The sequence below is a fragment of the Zonotrichia albicollis genome, chromosome 1 (assembly GCF_047830755.1).
Source record: "Zonotrichia albicollis isolate bZonAlb1 chromosome 1, bZonAlb1.hap1, whole genome shotgun sequence".
Classification (NCBI taxonomy): Eukaryota; Metazoa; Chordata; class Aves; order Passeriformes; family Passerellidae; genus Zonotrichia; species Zonotrichia albicollis.
The window spans coordinates 146,179,905-146,199,244 of NC_133819.1; the positions used below are offsets into that span (position 1 = coordinate 146,179,905).

Below are 19,340 nucleotides of genomic sequence, written 5' to 3' on the forward strand. Positions count from 1 at the left end.
TGCCCAGGGAGGTGCTGGTGTTCAGCCACTGGATCTGTGGCACTCAGTGCCCTAGTCTGCTTGACAAAGTTGTAGGTGGGGTTCAATGATCTTGGAGGTCTTTTCCAACCTTAACGATTCTGTGAAAGACCTGTTTTCCCTTTGCTTGTCTGGAAAATCTGGCATCAAAGGCATCAGATCTGGAAGCTGGCAGTATTATTTCAAAGAAAACAGACTAAGAGATTGTGCTGCCTTGGGCTTCACTGGAGTTTGGTATCACGGTCTGTGTAGGTGAGTTTGAACTCCGGTTTCAGGGGAGCGTCCAGCACCGCTCACCTTCCCCTGCGCCTTCCTTCAGACCATAGCTGAGAGGAGCCCAGCGCACTGCCCGGGCCGGACCACGGGACCCGGCACCAGCACCCGCCCGCGGCACCGAGCCGCCTTCACGGCGCGGGGCAGGCCACGGGACACGGGCAGCGCCGCCCCCAGCAGCCGGCGAGCCCACGCCGCAAGTGCCTCTGGGAGTTGTAGTCCGCTTCGGCAGCCTCCGCCCGCCCGGTCCGCCCCTGGCGGGGCTCAGCCAGCCCCATAACCGGGGGCTGTCCCTCCGTGCCGTGATGGGAAGCTTTTTCGTCTGCCAAGACCCCTCGGTGTCCTCGCTGTGTGGGAGGGATAGACGGAAAAGGAGACGGAACTACTCCTGATAGAACTACAACTCCCGGCGTGCACTGCGCTACAGAGAACTTAACCGGGCAGGGGGAGCCGGTGAAGATGGCGGCTGCTAAACGGAGCCGGATGGGAGGCTGAGGTGAGTTTGGGGCAGCTGGGCAGTGCTCCACTCGTATTCACCCTCGCAGTCTCCTCCTCGTTGCGATCTTTCTTTTCTTTCCCCTTCTCCACGCTTGGGAACGAGGAGGACGCGCCGGAGGGGTGGGCGCTGAGGGAGTGGCGGGAGGCTCGGGCCGCCGGGTTGGCGGTGAGGAGAAGCCTCTGGGAATAGCCTCAGCCTGGACCCGCCGTGGTGGCGGCTCGAGCGGTCGCTGTGGGCGCTGCTCCCGGCGGAAGGGCTGGCAGGGTGGCAGGCTGGCAGGCTGGCTCCCGGTGGAAGGGCTGGCAGCTGGAAGGGCTGGCAGGCTGGCTCTCCGCCTCGGACCGGTCTGCTCGCCACGGGAGCTCCGGGGACAGCGAGCGCATCCCCCGCTTTTACCGGGCGGGGCTGTGGCTTTGGGAGTTCCCTCTGCAGGTTTTCCTCAAACGGACCTTAAGACAGCGAGATAATAACTGAACACAATGTAAATTGGCAGGACGACGACACTGTGAGCTTTCTTGGTTTCGTCTTTAAAGTTAATTGTGCATCACGGAGCCATGCTTTAGGTAATTGAGGTGTGGGGTCACAAATCCTGTTGCTGAAAACCATAGTACGACGATTATTTTTGGATACATCCAGAAAGTTATCCCGTGGTCCTTTGAGCTGAGATACCCGGAAGAAAATATTGTGGTTTACGTTGTGTCTATGCTGCTGTAGCACTTGTGGGAAAGCCTATAACTAACTTTAAACCAGAGTTTGAGTTGCTGTATCCAAACCCAGTTTGCCCGCCCAGGTGTTTCACTTTGCAAAGCTACGTGAATGTTTACTGTGCAAACTGGGTAGGTAAGCTAAACCCAGAGTTAACAGCCAAAGTTTTGGGATTTTATAGGTAATTACTCCCTAAAACACTTGTAATTAATTCTAAATAATATGAAATATTTTTCTAGTAAGTTTGGGACATCTTGGTGTTAATGCTCTTAAACATATGATAAAATTTCTTTGAGAAATTGGTGGTTTGGAGTTGAGATCTTGATTGTAGTGCCCTGATAGGCCTAAAGGCTTATCCATAGGTTTTATTTAAGCCTTTTGACAACAACAATTTTAATATTTGTCTAAAAAAGGCTGCTAGAAGGAGATTGACTTCTGATTGAGGGAAAAACCTTACAAAAATGTAATAAAAATATAGTTTGTGTTTCAACATCTGTTTTAGATGTTACCAATGTTTGCCGTTCGTGATGGGCAGTACCTTCTCTCTACTTTTGGTCCAAACTCGTGCAGTAGAAAAGAATGAACAAATTTTATGTTGCATGAAAGTTGAAGGGGATGTGAAATTACTCACCAGAGTTGGCAATTCAAATATCATGATAAAATCTAAATTATAAAAAGTACAGGTTAGAAACAGCTTTGGTTGGTGTCAATGACTTTTAACTGCCTAGCCCAGCTCCATAAGGGAGCAATCCTTGTCAAGTTACCACACAATTTTTGAACAATTTGAAAATAGGTAATTTTTTGAAATGAAAGCAAATCATGTTTTCTGTAGTTGCATTCTGTCTTGGATAAGAGAGCAGGGTTAAGCCAGCTTCATACATGGCATTTCCTCTCCAGATGAGAATCAGATAATTCAGATTAAAGTCAGGTATTTCCCAGAATTACTGTGGTATGTAAATCCATTTTATATTACATTTTTTGGGTTCTGGGAATCACAGTTGGAGCTTAATGGTCTATACTTAGGAATGAACATGTGATTTATTAATGTTGCACTGCACTGGCCATTTGCCTACTTTCAAAGCTAAAGGCATTGATTAATTTTTCAAAGAGGAAATATGAATTGGGAGCTAAGTGATTTATAAAGTAAATGTGCAGTGGATTTTAATTTTTCAGTTCATGGCTGTGTGGCTGTGAGAGGTGCTTAAGCCTCTGCCTTTATTTGGCTTAAGTTGGAGGAAGGGAAAGGAGCCCAGATGGCAATTTCATTTTGGAGACTCAAAATCAAGTTAAATATTTATGGTGTTACATAATAACATAACAGAGGCTTATTGGAAGAAAATAGAAAATCTCAGGTGTGCTGACTTCTCTTTCTTTACCTGTAGCACAAGGTTATATAAATTTTTTCCATTTTAGGTCTCTTAAAGAGGTCCATTGTATTAGGGCATACAGGAAAACAATCTCTGCTTTTCTGGTTGGCTTTCCATGCCATTTCTGGAATCTTGTGATAATAAGAAATATTTGTGCTTATAAACTATCCTTTAATTTCAGATCCTGGGTTAGTTACTGAAAAAAAAAAATGGAACAAACTGTATTTTTATCCTTGTTGTGATGAACAATAAATTGGCCTTGGGTTTCCTTGCCAAATGGTGTAAAATCATCTCAAAATAGAACTGAAAGTTTTTCTGTAGAAAACAATTTTATGTGTCATGAAAGTGTTCCTCTATCTTTTAAGGCACATTCACTAGCTTTGCACTTTGATTATAATTACCTTTAGAACTATTGTTATATCCTTAGAAAAAAGGCAATGACTCTTAGTCCTCCACAGAAAAGTAGGTGTGATTTTGTTTACCCTCTTCGTATCCAGGAGTCAGTTGCTTTGGTGAAGAAAGCAGTGTGTAGTATTTGATATCCATAAGTTGCATCTGTTGATCTGTCACATGTCACAAATTGACATGGAATGTGTTAAACAGCAAGTGTTAGGCCAGAAAACGAAACGGTATCACATGATCTCTTTTAGAGAATTAGCTAAGTTCTGCTTCAGCAAATTCTGTGAGGGACATTTCCCTCTTTTGTTAGGTAAAATTGTAGCTCAGTGACAAATAGCTGAGCAAACTCAGAGTGAAAAGCTTCTTGGCTTGGTCATTTCTGTTCTGCTGTAACAGGTGACAGCAGCTGTGGATGAAACTGTGACCTAGGCCAAGTGAGACAGAGATTGAAGACTTTATGGAGAGGAAATTGTGTGCTCTGTTCTGCATGTAGAGGCCAGGCCACCTCCATGTGGAATTTTGGTCCTGTTACAGATCATAAAATGACTAAAACCCCAGTGAATTATTTTAAAGCAGATATTTTCTATATGTCTTAGTTGATACAACTTTTCTAGTAATTTCTGCAGAAAACTCTGTTAAAAATTTTGTACAAGTGAGTTGACTTTGCTGAGAGCAGTGGCTGTGTTTTAGGAAAATGTATTGAATTCCTGATTGCTGGAGATGGTCAGTAAAACACTTCTGAGTCTCTGGCACTTGACTCCCTGAAACTCTCACCAGGTTCTCTGCTTTTTTATTTTCTTTTATGTCAGTAAATTTGTTTTCTGTAGTGTTTCAGCTAGGTCCATAACTACATTCTGAGCCAGAGATTTTGCTTCTCCGTGTGTCTGTTGGACATGACAATCTGCAGCATCTTTCCTTTAATAAAATTACACTCTTTCTCATGCTGCCCTTGGAGAGGGACATACAGCTTTCTAATAGATGGCATATTTTAAATAACTTACTTTGAAGCACTATTTTTAATCCCAGTTGCTGTCAGCAAATTTTAACCTTTGATTGAAATGCATATACAAGAATGAAGTTTATTTTTAGCAACTATGAATATTGCTTTAATATGTGGTCATTAAAACATATGTTGACGAAATGAAATGTTTATTCTCACATTATCCATCTGTGGAATTACAATTTTTTGGTGTATGTATACATACAATTATTAGCAGAATAACTTTTATTACAAAATTTATTTTATTTTTGAAGAAAGCAACACCCAGTATCATTAACTGAGATTTTGTTCTTCTTTGTGGGGAGTTTGCATTTGGCAATTAGTAAAAGCCAAACACACTGCTTTAATACAGAAAAATCTTCAAATAATTTACATTTTAGTGCTAATTAGAGGAACAGTAGATTTGGCTACTTTTATATCCAAAATAGATTGTTGTAACTTCAGATGAGTTCATTTTATGAATATGTTTAATTGCATCAAAAATCCTTTGAGCTGCTATTGTATATAGGAGATTTCACTCTGATCTGAAATCTGCCTTTTTTGATAGTAGGAGATAAATGCCCTAGGAAGGGCCACACAGGATTTTCAGTTGTTTTTTGCAGTGTTGAGCAGAAGCCTCTCTCAGGCATTTGAACAGGGCAGAGCTGTGGTTCAGAGCTGAAGTGGAAATATCCTGTGAGATGAGCAGGATTTATCATCCTGAACAGTGGCACCTGGGAAGGTCACAGTACACAGCAGAGAAATGTTTACTCCAGCATCAAAGACAAGAGCAGAATGACTGCATTTCAGGAACAGGCAAAATTACATCTAGTCTGGTCAGCTAAGAGGATATCTGCATTTCTGTGGTAGCAGCCCCTCTGGTACTGGAGCTGAAGAATGCTCATTCTGCATGAGTTAATGAGCATATTTGGATGTAAATTGTCTTAAGCTATGGTCCTGACATTGTTTTTTTGTTTGTTTTCTTCATAGTTTCTTATGTTTTTACAAAATTGAAGACAGATCCTCGATAAACAATGCCTGGCAGTAAGTATTCTTATCTTAAATACATTAAGACAATATTTAGGGGTGTTTGCTGTTACTTTTGGGGTTTAAAAATTGAAAAAAATGCAAAAAGAAGCATTATACTTTCTGTCATTTATAAGAATTTTAAGATGTTAAATTATCTAGCCTCTGCCTTCGTAAATCTCCATATATTTTACAATAATAATATGAGCTGTGCATTTGCCTTTTTGATTACAGCTTCACAGTACAACGTTGAATTTTATGATTTAGACTGTGTTCTGAAATAGTTGGATTCAAATCTAAAAAAGATTTTTGATATTAAAAATCTATATTTTGATATAGCTATAATCCTGTCCTTGGAAAAGGACAGCTAGTGTTTATAGAAGATAGAATCACTATTTCGGATAAAACGTGATAAGACTTAAAATTTTGACATTCAAAGTTAAGTGAGATTTTTGAGGCAAATGTTTCTATGAATCAAATTATTTACCTTCAAGAGTAGCAAATTTCTCTAAATCAAAGGATCAAGTTATAAAATGTGTTATAAAAATATAAAATTAACTATTCCTTTAATAATTTTTTCTGTTTAGAAAAAATTATATGTGATCTGTAGTAAGATTGCTAACACCGGTCTTTGGATAAAGCAATCTGCTTTATCAAAAAAGTTACAGTACCAGTCACACTGAGTGCATTCTGATATAGGTTTGTCGTGCATTTCATGGATGCTTAATTTCATGAGGAAGTCTTTGGGCATTTGTTCATTGCTGTGATTTGTAATAAGCTGTGACTCTGGGGCACTAGAAATGCCTTGCAGTTGTTCTGTGTTGTGTCATTTGAACCCTGGTCATGTCAAATACCTTACTGTAAGTAAGATCTGTCACAGCTGTCATGTAAAGGAGTGAGTGGAATTTTTTAACCTATTAAACTGGAAAAATGAGGTGGGTTTTTTTGTTTGGTTGGGGTTTTTTGGTTGGTTGAGGTATTTTGTTTGGTTTTTTTGTTTTGTTTTTGTTTAAACCAGATGTGCTTATGTTTAGGGTCATTACTATCAATGCAAGTAGAGTTTGCATCACTGCAGTCAGATGGGAGTTAAAGGAGACCAAAAGAACTGATTGCAATGTTTATCTGTGCAGGACACTCAGAACTACCCAGCCATTTATTTATCTTTGCCTGTGTTAATGAGTGTAACTGCATGGGTGAAGAAAAGGAAAGCTAACAGATGTGTGCATTGCAATTCTTGTGAAACAGCAGTATTTTCATAATATTTTACTTCCAAGAGTTCTGGCAGTGAAGAAGTACAATGGGATTTTAAGGCAAGCAAGCATCCTTTTGTGTCTGGTTGTATTTCTGATCAATAGAGGTAGAGCCTTCAGGAATTCAGCTCTGTTGCATGTGGAAAGGAAATCTTCTGCCTGCTAATTTAGGCATCTCCAAAGGTTCCATAGGATTCTTTTCAGAGCATATTGGTGAAACAGGCTGCTGCTACAGTGTTACTTTGAATCTTAAAGTATTTGTCCTTAAAATCTGAAAAATTCATTTGTTTCTAAAGGCTGGGGGATTTTGTGTGTTGTTTTTATTTTATTTTATTTTCACATGAAGTTCTCTCATCCCACACATCAAGAAGTGCATTGACTGTCTTTAGGAATGAAACTTATTCCTAAACAAAAGGTTGTTATGGTGAGATATTTTCCAAAAATATCTCTGTTTTCTGTCATGTTGCAATGAGTTCTTTACAAAGGAAGTAGAAAAACAGTATCTGGTTAACAGGAAATTTTGATAGACTTCTTGGGTCATACTGACCAACTCCATATCCACTACTTTGTTTCCTGGGTCTGCATAGCAGTTCCTGGTGGCAATTTTATCCTTCCCTCCCTTCTTACAGTAGTTGAATGAATGTATAGGTCTGAAGGCAGTGTTCTGGAATATCATGAGAGATCCAGATGACTGGAATTACATAAAGACTGAGTAAAAGCTTCATTAGTCTTTCTGGGGAATTCAGCTGTACCTGGTGATACTTCAGAGGTCAGCATTGAAGTTACTGTGTGTGAAGCACTGGCAGGACAATGTGCTTTTTAACTCCTTCAATATTAGCTGTGGAAAAACAGGCGTGAGTCAGGGCTAGGCTGTGGTACCGAGGGGGGGAGATGAGCAAAGGTCATGAGCCAGAGGTGATGGATGATGGATCCTCTTCTCCTTCAGCCTCAGCTCAGCCATGGCTGCTGGGCTCTACACGAATTGTTCATTGCATATTTGGATTATTACATTTTCTATTGATGTTTCTGCTTAGCAGTCCCACTTAGGAATGTGGGGATTTAGTGCTGCATTAAGTCCTAAAAAATGTTAAGATTTTAGTCTCACTGCAGTTGTAATAGCCCAAATAGAAATGTTTCAGTCTGCTCTCTTTACCTTGAGAAGTAAAAGCACTTGGTTTTGCCCAGCCATGACATGGCACTTGTGTTGACATCTGCAGTGGAGGTGAGGTGCTCTGGCATTGCTGCAGCACTGGATCAACCTTGCCAAGGTGTAGCTTTTCCCTGCACGTTTTATGTTTAACTTTGTTACAAGTTTTTCTTGTGCAAATAGCATGGATATTGATGCAAATGGTTACAGACATGCATGGTGTCTTCAGCTGAAGCTGAAATGCAAATTCTGAAATGTTGTTGAAGAAATGTTTTCTCATTTCTGATTGAGTACAGTAGGAGTAGGTTTGAACCACAGGTGTTTTAGTAACTGTTTAAGGTGTGCTTTATCACAAAGAGACTGTGGAGTAAAAGATTAAATAGTGCTTTTATTTAAAAGTGAAGCCAAAGAATATATAACTAGATAGCCTCTGCAGTACAGGCAGTATGTGTTTCTCACTTGCCTCTTGTGCTCTCAGTTTCCCTGTTGAGTAATTTGTGCAGATAATTTCATTTAGCATACTTCTGTTACAGAACATGAGTGGTTTTGGTAGGTTTTTTTATTGGCTGCATTTGGATTGAAAATGCTTCTGCTAAGGAGAAGAAGCATTAGCTAAGTCATACCAAAATATTTGTTGAAGACTCTCTTTTTGAACATTATGTTCTGGATATTCACACTTAATCAGATGTTTGAAACACAGCTTGGTAGATAGTGAGGTTTTTCTTTTCTAGAAACAGCTGACCTACTTACTGGATCTATTCCCTGGCTTCAGTGAAATGTTTAACTGAAAAGGCAGCTTTTATACTAAAATGAAATCTCTTGAACTGGAAGAATTATATGTGACACAGGTGAGAGCACCTGTTGACTATAAAACTATATTTTACTTGTGGTAGCTCTGTGTTTGAATTTTTTAAACTTTTTCTTAGCTTATTCTTTTCTCCTTTGGCTTATGCTTTAGTATAACTATATCTTTGGTTTTCAAGGTTTTGTTAATAAGAATTGTTAGTTAAATTGTTTTTAACTGATTGCCAGGTCCTTATGACTGACTCTAACATATAAATTAAGAGAAGAAATAAATAAAAATGAGGATTTTGCCAAGTGTAATGTTCCCACATTCTTCCTTTGATTTAGGGCTGTGAAATGTAGTAATATGAACACCTCCCACACTCTTCTGTCAGATATTTGTCAGTTGGAAAGGGACCATTCTGATTTAGGAGGTACATATATTAGTTATGTGGAAAATATTCCATGATTTGGCCTGTTCTTGTTTGCAGTGAAGAGGCAGTTTTGGTGACTTCAGAATGGCTCCAAGCGTGCTCATTAAAGTACATCATATTTTATTTCCTTGGCTTCCCAAACACCATGTGGGTTTTTACCCCTTGCCTGTGCAGAGGCAGCTCCTCTGACAGAGGTGGAGCTTGCTGGTGGCTTCCCGGTTTTGTGCAAGGTGAGAACAAACAGAGGATGGAACAATTGAGTTGTGCCTGTCAGTTTCTGCATTCATGCATGCTACTTCTTTCCGTGTGTTACTTCATGGTCTTCAAACAAGTAAATGACCCACTCTTCCCTCAAACCCAAAAATACCCATCAAACTTTAAAAATTATAATTTTCTATGTGCATAGAGTTTTCTTGCCAAGTGTAGGAGGGAAAACAGCACTTGAAATGGATTTTGAAATGAGTGAATTCTTAACTGGCATTTAACATTTTTAACACATTTTTAGAGGCAGATAACTTCCTCATTTTGGTTTCTCCTCTCCCAACAATTTTGGGAATATAATTTATTTGTGTTTTATGATTCTAGTTTTTGTGTATGTGTAATAAGTAGATATTAACAAGATTGGTGATGGGAAGGGAAGATTTATCACTCTGTGAAATAAAATTCTGGAATACAGTGACTGGAGATGTGTTCCTAAATGTGTCAATATAAATTTATCAAGGACTAAGCTTTCTAATGTTTTTAGTGAAAATCAAGCCATAGTTCTCATTAATTACTGTCTCCACTCTTTCCATCCATCACACTTTTTTCCTTATCTGGAGTATATTTCTTGTGTGGCCTTCACACTTTACAGTGGGACCTGCTACCCAATAAAACACTTTTTGTAATTTCTTAGTTTATTTTTTAGGCAGGAGAAATCCTCTTAATTTTATGACAGCATTATTGACTACTTAAAACAGTGTTACATAGGTTGCCATTCTGTAACATTTTCATATTTCAGCTATTACAGAAGAGTGATATCAGGGGGTATCTGACATTTTTGTTTGCTGCTTGATTCTGGTATTTTAGGATGAGACACATTGGGGGCTCTGTATCATGTGCTTTTTAACTACTAACCTAAGGGACCCTGGGAACTTGGAAAACAGCTGCCAGGGGAAGGCCATGGGCTTGGGCTTCCTTTGGCAGTCTGCCACTTGCTAGGACTAGGCCAGAAAAGGGAAATAACTATTTCAGAATGTCTGTAACTATTACAATGCTATGGTTGCAGAATGTTTAATAGATTCTTTGCATGCTAATATGCAAGAATTGCTTTAAATACGAAAACAGCTACAGGGGTTTTTTTCAGCTGATTTTTAGGCAACTGGATTGAAAAGAAAAAGTAGTAACTTCTCCAAATGTATCCTTGATTACGCTAGGAAAGGAAACAAAACGGGAACTTGCAGCTGGAAAACCGTAACTCTTTGTGCATCTGTTTATTTAACTCATGGAACCTTAAACAACTTTGTGTGCCACCAAATTGGTGCTTCCTTATTTAGTGAATGCTCATGGATTTCTTTAAGACTTGTGGATTTGGAGCAAGTGTTCCTTTTGTTGTTTGCTGTTAGCTGTCCTTTCTATGTACACATCATCCTAGCCTTGTTTGGGAAAGTTAATGTTGAGGAGCAGTTCCATAGAGAGTCAAAACCATTCATATTAAGACTGGACATGATGAGTGATATCATTATCATCATTCATCCTTCCATTTCTTTCATTTGGAACAGACTTCAATATAGCCAAGAAATGAACACGCTTTGATGTTGGCAAGAAATGAGCAATGGTGTTTCATCCGTTCCTTGTTAAAACTTGAAGAATTAATTTTTTCAGTTGTTGTTACTTCTGTATGCACAGTCTGGGCATCTAAAATAAAAAATGAAATTCTTTAGAGGTGAGCTTCATTCAGTGCTCATCACAGCCTCTGTGTGCTTTCAAACTGTATGTGGACATTTCCCCAAATATTAAAATGTAGCTTAGTAACTTTCCGGGGCTTTATTAAAATATGGCTGTCGTTGTTATTTACAGAAATGGCTTTGCAGCTAGCAGTCGATTAATCTTCATGTGCAGCCTTGTTTGCTATTGATTTCTGAATCATGGGATGAAAGGGTAAGAAGGCTCATGCTGATTGTGCATGCAAGTGTACTATTTTATTTTTTGTGCATGACAACAAAGCAGAATTGATTTTGGGGAGTGGGGTAAGATTTCCATTATGTGATTAAATGCATGTCTCTGAGAAAGCCAGGGTGAACTCCTTTTAAAAGTCTTTTGGCTTTCCCTTTCCTTGATTTATGGACTTTCTTTCCCACTGTTGGCCTTTATGAACCTCAGTAGCCCTCTAGGGAATCATGTTCCTTGTGGATTGCTGAAGATTAAAAATTAGCTGTGTGGCTTTCAAAGAATGCTATTTCATTTCTAGGAAGCTACATTATTCAAGATTAACTCATGCAAGAATTAGATATAAATTAATAAGAGGGTGGGGTAGGTAGATGAGTGAAACTCTTCCAGGTCTTCTGAGAGTTCAAGAAGCATTTGGACAATGCTCTGAGGCACACAGTGTGATTCTTGGGGCTGTCCTGTGCAGGGCCAGGAGTTGGATTTGATCTTTGTTGCAACCATTTGGAGTCAGAATATTCTATGATTCCTAGTCCAACAACTTGTAGATCCCAAAACTTCAAAAATGATTGGTGCTTTTGTAACTTGTGTCCTGCTCGAGGTCTGTTGAAGGTCTCAGTCCTTTCAGTTTTCAAGAGCACAGTTGTGATTCTAAATTGTACTTGGACCTGTTATGGTATTTTGTTGATAACAGTCTGTACTTTGGCTGGAAATGGGCACCCTGAGTCTTTAATTGTGCTTTGAGAATGCTTACTCATTCCTTAGCAAGAGAATGAGAAAGGAATTCCAATCTAACACTAAGCTGTATAATTATGCTAAATCAGTGCTCCTTCCTGATTTTTTTGTAAAGCTGCTAATGCATAAGGAAATCGGTGAAGATAAAGCTTCATGGATATTTTGTTTCAAGTGCACTAACAAATACCCAATAATTTATGCTATTAAAAAAAAAATTTCCTGTGTTTGTTAAACTAGGATGTAACTGTAATGATTAGGAAAGGACTTCAGGATGATGATACCCTATTTGTGAACTTCATATGTAATAAAGTATGAATAGTGATAATTGATCTGTGTCTGACATGATTGAGCTGGCAGAGTTCTCTTGTCTCATAATAAATGCAGTGCAGGCTGTTTTCAAGAGTTTCTAGGTGCTTGTGGTTTTTCTATTAAATGAGTTTGTGATCCATTACTGGCATTGGTTTAGACGTGAGCTTGAAGTTCCTCAGAACTGACAAAACATAATTTGTGGAAATTGAGTCTGATGTTGGAATTGCAGTGTGGCTAGAAGTGCTGGTTGTGGGCAAGAACTGCTGGATTGCTGCGGAAGCCAGTGAGCCTGTGTGCCCACAGATGTCCTGTTGGTTTCTACAGAAAGCTGAGGCACTCAAGATTTACTGCTTAACAAGATGTATTTATTAGATGTAAGATGTATTATTAAAATGACTTCTTTGTGTCTAGATGCAAAGCTGTCTCCTCCACTGACCATCTTCTAGACTGGCCAGTTCAGTCTGATGGGAGACAGAAGTTGTGGTAGAAAAGGGACTTGCACAGTCTTTAGGTGCTGAAGGTGCCCAGAAGAGCAAATCACTGTGTCTGTGCTCCTCTATAAGTGATCAGACATTACAGGAAGGGAGAAATTGCTTTTTAACCAACTGGGATATGTGGTTCTATTTAGGGATATGTTCCACCCTTCTATCCCACTGCCTGGGAGAAGAGCTGCATTTCAGTTCTTGGGGGAAACCTGAACTCAAGATGAAGTACTCTTTAGAGCTAATGGGAAAGATAACAACCATGAGAATATTTTATAATTCATATTGACCTAGAAGGGTTTTTTTCAGTGAAACTGAATGTCTTTGATGTCTATGTTTAAAACTGTTGCATATACTTCTGTTTGCTGGATTGTTCAAAAGCTGATTTTCTGTGAGGGCAGGATGAGCAAGGTAACTCTGGTAGCAGAGAAAGGAAGAAATGAAACATGGAGTGTATTGGTGGCTCCAAGGACCTGTCCTTGATAATATGTAAAGAGATTTTTTTTTTCAAATTTTTGATTCCATATTCTTTTAATGTCCTTTTTCTTTTAATGGAAACACGTATGTTTCCATGTCCAAATGGCAGTATCTCATTTTATAAATGCTTTCTGGGAAAGTCAAACAGCTAGGATTAGACACAAGAAGAGCACTTAATTAAAAATTGGTGATATTTAAACAAGAATTTTAATTCTGAAGCCTAAGTATACTCTGTGACTGTTTTTCAAAGTAACATTACAACATTTTTGTTTAGCATTTTATTTTTCATTAATGTCAATACAGTTCAAACACTTTTGTTACTTAACAGGAACAGATGCTTTTTTGTGTTTTGAGCTCTGTGTATGTGCCTCAGTGGAATTGCTTCACTGTTTTATCAGCTTAAATATCACAGTAGGGTTCTAGATTCACAGAAACACTTTCATCCACTCTTATGTTACTTTCTGTGTACGTTGTGTATGTGTGCAGGAAATAAAATCTGTGTAATCTGTGAACTACTTGTGAACAGAGCATTTTTCTTTTAATTAGGAAATGTTTTTCAAAATCTGTGCAAATTTATTGAAGCCTGTATCTGGGTTTGCTCAAATGAAGGTAAAACTTGTTTTTGAAGCTCTGGTCATGCTTATGTTGGCATTTTGGGATGTTTTAATAGAAGAAAGCATCTATAGAACAACACTCTTATGTGTCCTATGAACAGGTCAGTGCTTTATGTTGAACTAGTTAAAATCTAGTTTCCTGAGCTAAGCTTATCTTCTCTATTAGCTTTGAGGGCTCCAGAGAGAGGGCCTGTGAACCTTTGCTTCCTCATCATCAGGACTTTTAATCATGACATTCATGCGTGTTTCACTCACAGAAACCTTCTTGTGCCTTGCTTTTCTAGTGGCAGTGTGGTACCTGCTCCCCCGGTCTGTCTCAGCCCTGGGGTTTGGGTAGCTGAGCTGCAGCTGCCCAAACCCCAGCTGAGGCACCATTGGGCAGGAGTGGAGAATGAAATCCTCCCAGCCCACCTGCTGCAGTGAGGAGCTGACACAACTGTTCTGAGCATCCATTTTTCTAAGGAAAAAGATGGGCAGCAGCATAAGGTTCTGGGAGTTCTTACCACTACAGCTGTATTCCTTCCCTGTCAGTTGGATTAAGAAAGCAAACTGCATCATCTTAAGGAAATAGAAGAAGTAGTAGTCATCAGAAAAATTCATGTGGCTTTACATTCAGGTTTTTCAATGCACAGAGTTTCGGGTGCTTTCTTTCTAAGAAGACTTGAAACCCTGGTGGGTACTTGCTGACCAGTTGCTCATTGGTTTGAAGTGGGCTTGTTGTCTGTAGGGCAGGTGATAGTTTATCAGTGCCATCCTTACAGCTCTCTTCAAATAATAAAGATGTGTAGTATTGACAAAATCTTCATAAAATTCTGTAAGTAGAGAGTGTTTGGCACTTTTCTATCAGTTTCTTGGTATAGGGAAACAACAGCTTTCAAAGCAGAAGACACTGCCCTGTAATGCAGATTTCAGTTGACCAAGAAGATAAAAGTTTAGACATCTTGGCAATTTTCCTATGTGTCAGGAGCTATTCCAGTTACTTTTGGGATGCTGACTTTGGAATTAAAACAGCTGCTGAAGAGCAGAACTGTTCATGGTGTTTGTGTTCTGAGATACCAAGTAATCCCTATGTGCTGCTGCCCTAAGCTTGAGAACTTAAAGGTTCAGTTAATTGTAACTCCTAGATCTGTGCTTTTGTCCAGCTTCCCATTGGATTCCCCTCTCATCCTCATGTATACAAAGGGATGTTCCTCTAAAGGCAGCAGCTTAATCTACATTAGTTCCTGTAGCAAAACAGGAGTGAGCAGCAAGTGTTAAAATAACTCTTTTCCTTGCTGGAAAAGGTAACTCTTTTCCTTGCTGTGTCCAGTAGTATGAGGAAATGCAATGGAAAGGGAATCGTGGAACATCTAGACTAGAAATTTTAAGACTTAACTGGGCATGGGCAGGAAGGCACAAAGAAAGTCCCTGTCAGCAGTCTGCTGTGCTGCCTGGGGCTGGAACTAAGAGAAGGTCTGACCAGCTCAAGCATCTGGGAGTCATTCTGTAGTCTGGACTTAGTCCAAAGTACTGAGCCTTTTAGACAAGTATATATATTTTTACCAGTAGTTGGCCAACCTGCTGATCAGAAGTATGGTTTGAAGGCTCCTGAGGCAGACAGTGACCCTTCTGGAATAGTTTTGCCTCAGGTAACCCTCTAGAGCTGCTTCTTACTCACCTCTGGCCACCCTGGATATAGGCTGAGTGTTGCTGCTTGGCCTGTTACCTTTCAACCATGCCTTGTGTAGAGTCTTTCCTCTCCTTCAGTGTCTGTCTCGATCCAGAGGTGCACCAGCCTCTTCTGGACTTCTGTGTTAGATGTTTCTCCCTAACCTGCCACAAACAGGGAGCAAATTGGCAGGAGAGGTGCAGGTGTGGCAGCTCCTCTTCTCAGTGGAGTGTTTAGCAAATTAGGTGGCTTGGCCTTTGGGCACACATGACATTTACGGTGCTCTTCGCCATCACCTGCAACTCTCTTCTGTGCCTGGCAAGTGTTCAAGGATGCAGTATTCTGAAGATGACTCATCTGGGTAAGAGAATAGCTTAGGGCCACAGTGAAAGCAGGCTTTGAGCAGAATTGTCTGGAGCTCAGAGGCTGCTTTATGCCAGAATCGTCACTGTGCTGGGGATTTTCCATTCCCTGGTACCCATGGATGCTGGGAGGAGCCAGGCATTTGGACAAGCAGATAGGTGGGTGAAGTAGCAGGAGTAGAACAAGGGCATTGTGATAATGCCTCTCCTTCTTTACTTCTTTTATTCAGAATTTAATAGCAGGTAAAGAATGTCCTGCTGGCTCAGTGTGTTACTGGATGTGCTCAGTGAGTGTGTTGGCATGTCAGGAGTGCTCTATGCTCTGCTCTTTGCCTGGATGGAGGAACAAAAGCAGTTCATGTTCTTCAGAGAGCACACAAAGCACTGTGAGCCTCTTCCACTCTCTGTTTCCTTTAGTCCAGTCATTTATTTACATCACATTTTTCACTGATTTATGAAACACCTTGTTATGAAATCAGTATTTGTTTAGAAATAAAGTTATGATGAAACAAAAACTCTGTGTTTGTGTTTTTTTCTATTCACTGGATTTATCACCTAGAACTCATTTCCCAACTGCAAACTAAATCCTGAAGGCAGGAATGAAAGCTGGACTTTGCCTGTTCATTTTTCCCCCTGAACAGATTATCAGTGCCAGCTGTGAGGAAGAGGGGTCAGGGAGATTTATGTAAATGTGTCTTTCTTGTCTCCTAAAGTCTCTTTTTTGTCTTGCTGCAGTGATAGAAGTCAGAGAAGTAAATGACATTGGCCAGCTTAGTAGGAGTATAAGTTAGGACAGGAATTAAGAAGCAAAACTCATATAATAGAGCTTCTTCCACTGAAACCAGATTAGTTTTAGATAATTTTAGTGCTGTATTAAAAATAGAGAGTGACAGTACTATCTCAAAGCAGGAAAGGAAGAGGTTGTCTTGAGGAGACAGAAATGAGCAAGTAAAGCAAAGTTACTGTGTGAAACCCGCAAAGGTGGGGGAAAGGAGGTAGCATGGAAACACTGCCAGTGGTAGAACTTTAGGAATGCAACTGGAGGCCCTGATGTAATGGAAAACTTTCTTTTAATGCATTAGAGGTCTGCAAAATACACCATCCCAAAAACAATATCTTCCTGGGGATTTGTTCTAATTGCTACTGGCTCTGGAAAGAATACTTCACTGAAGAAGCTTGGTGGTGAGCATTATTTGACTAGCTTGGGGGTTTTTCCTACTTCTTATTAGTAGCTTCATGTGCATTGTCATTTCTTGCTTCATAAAAAGTTTATGTTCAAATTATTTTTACATGCTTTTCACCATAGCAAAATGTGCATCCCTCCATGCTGATTCCAGCACACAGTGCTATGGGTTTGGACAAGAGTTGCTGGAAATCTGTTAGAAAAGGACCTGGGGGTGTTGGTCAGTAGTGGCTGAATATGAGCCAGTGTGAGCCCGGGTGCCCAGGAAGGTCAGTGGCACCTGGTCTGTGTCAGCAATGATGTCCCCAGCAGGACCAGGGCAGGGACTCTCCCCCTGTATTCAGCACTGCTGAGGCCACACCTCAAATCCTGTGTCCAGTTCTGGGCCCCTCACTGCAGGAAAGACATCGAGGAGCTGGAGTGTGTCCAGAGAACAACAGAGCTGGGGAAGGGTCTGGAGCACAAGTGTGAGGAGCAGCTGGGGGTGCTCAGCCTGGAGAGAGGAGGCTCAGAGAGAACCTTGTCCCTCTCTACAGCTGCCTGGAAGGAGGCTGTGCTCAGGTGGGGCTTGGTCTCTCTCCCAGGTAGCAAGAGACAGGACAAGAGGAAATAGCCTCAAGTTGCACCAGGGGAGGTTTAGATTGGATATTAAGAATCTTCACAGTAAAGGTGGTCAGGCACTGGGATAGGCTGCCCAGGGGAGTGGTGGAGTCACCATCCCTGGAAGTGTTCAAAAAACATGGATATGGCACTTCAGGACATGGTTTAATGGTGAGCATGGTGTTGGTGCTTCATTGATGGTTGAATTTCATAATCTTAGAAGTCTTTTTCCAACCTTAATGATTATATGATTCCAGTTAAGAAGAACTCTTGAAGTCATATCACACCAGAATTAACTTGAACTTTTTAGCTTACTATGATAAATTTTAAGGAGAAAGCTGGTTTTTTTGGGTGTTGTTTTCATTTGTTTCAAATAAACTGAGCACCAAAGTATTTAAAAAAATAAATGTAAAATTGTCAAACCTAGGTATGGATGACATTTTCCCCATTAGGTGTTACTGCAGGTTTGCTGTCATGGGGGCCAAAAGTTCACATCACAAGAGGAATATCCTGTTCTCAAGACAAAAATTTTGTCTGCATGTTGGACATTTTGGTGGAGAGAGGCTGCAAACCAGGCACTGAGGAGTCAGCTGGCTTTGGGTGAGGGGAGGAGAGGCTCCTCTGGGGGATGAGGCTTCATCCTCTTCTTCCTCTCTGAGTGATGAGCCCCCTGTGCCCTCTGGGAGTGCATTCCAGGGACATTGCAATGGCTGAGCCCTGTGTCCTTACAGCAGCTGCTCTTTTTATAGCAGATTGAAGAATATTTTTAATTAACTCCCTTATATGGCTGGAATAATTTCCTTGTTATAAAATGTCTGATCTCTTTTTTATAGTGGAATGAGAGTACCCTTGAAAGTCATTTTAGTTCTGAATTAAATGCATCAACTGATATTAACAGTTCAGAAATAACCCAGTATAGTAAGTGGTTATGGTTAAAGTGTTATTTTATGCACTTTCATCAGGATATTTGAAGGAAATTTATTTTATTTATATTTCTCATCTCAGATACAGAAAAATAAGTGAAATGGAAGTTAAATGTATTACAGTCAAATTTTTATATAGTTATATTTAAGTACATTGAGCAACCGAATATAATTCTAATATTGCTGTGTTGCTTGATATTAGCAAAACATGCATTTCTCTGTAGAGTGAAACTTCTATGTTAATTGCACCATTTTTGATAAAATATGATTTTTTAAAAAAAACTTGGACAATTGCAAGTTAGGAATGACCACATCCAAGCTTGGGAGATAATAAAAATATTCAGGGAGTGAACATGAAATCTTGTTTCAGGTTATTAATGCTCTGTAAACAGTTGACAACAATATTAGACAACATGACAAACTATGGAAGAAATTCCAGCATTAGATAATACAGATTATTTCTTTTCCTAGGTTTTGATAGAAGAAAGTGTGGCAGTTTTAGACTCAACTGGCAGAACTTAGTCTTTTATGTTTTATGAAACTTTTGTTTTCCTGTAATTTTGTATGAGTAAGATACAGCACAAACAATTCAGGCACACTATTTTGAAATACAGCTTTATTGTAATGTGATTTTTCTAATTTACAACATAGGGTTTCCTGTAGTAAACTGTGTGGGGACACTTTCTGTGCAGCTCAGTGTTTTCTCTGAGTTTATTAGCCGTCATCTTCTAAGCGTTGAAAGGGTATGGAATTTTTATGTAGTAGAAATTATTAGCTGTGTTTTTATTAAAAGCAGTACTTATAATTTCCAGGGTTTATAAAAATGTCCTTATGGAAATCCTGTATTTGTGTATCCCAGGTGGATGTAATGTAGGAAGTGAAACAATAAAATGCTGAGAATTAATGAGAAGCTGGAAAGTAACTTCAGAATTGCTTAACTGAAAATTGATTTTCTAACTGCTGGATCATAATCATGTTAATG

General features: G+C 39.8%; 1 protein-coding gene across 4 annotated transcripts in view; it reads left to right on the forward strand.

Moving 5' to 3' along the window:
• Positions 1–560: 560 nt before the first annotated feature.
• EFR3A (EFR3 homolog A) overlaps positions 561–19,340 on the forward strand; it is a 75,952-nt gene continuing 57,172 nt past the window's right edge. The window contains exons 1-3 of one of the 4 annotated variants that reach the window (XM_074557137.1): positions 561–787; positions 5,231–5,284; positions 10,939–11,019. Coding sequence is in view for 2 of the 4 variants with exons in the window: in XM_074557121.1 (XP_074413222.1) it covers positions 5,275–5,284 (10 nt within the window). In the remaining 2 variants the exon portion in view is untranslated. Of the gene's footprint in view, positions 788–4,900; positions 5,122–5,230; positions 5,285–10,938; positions 11,020–19,340 lie in introns of those variants that run through there. The other 3 variants (XM_074557140.1, XM_074557121.1, XM_005479602.4) reach the window with 3 other exon arrangements.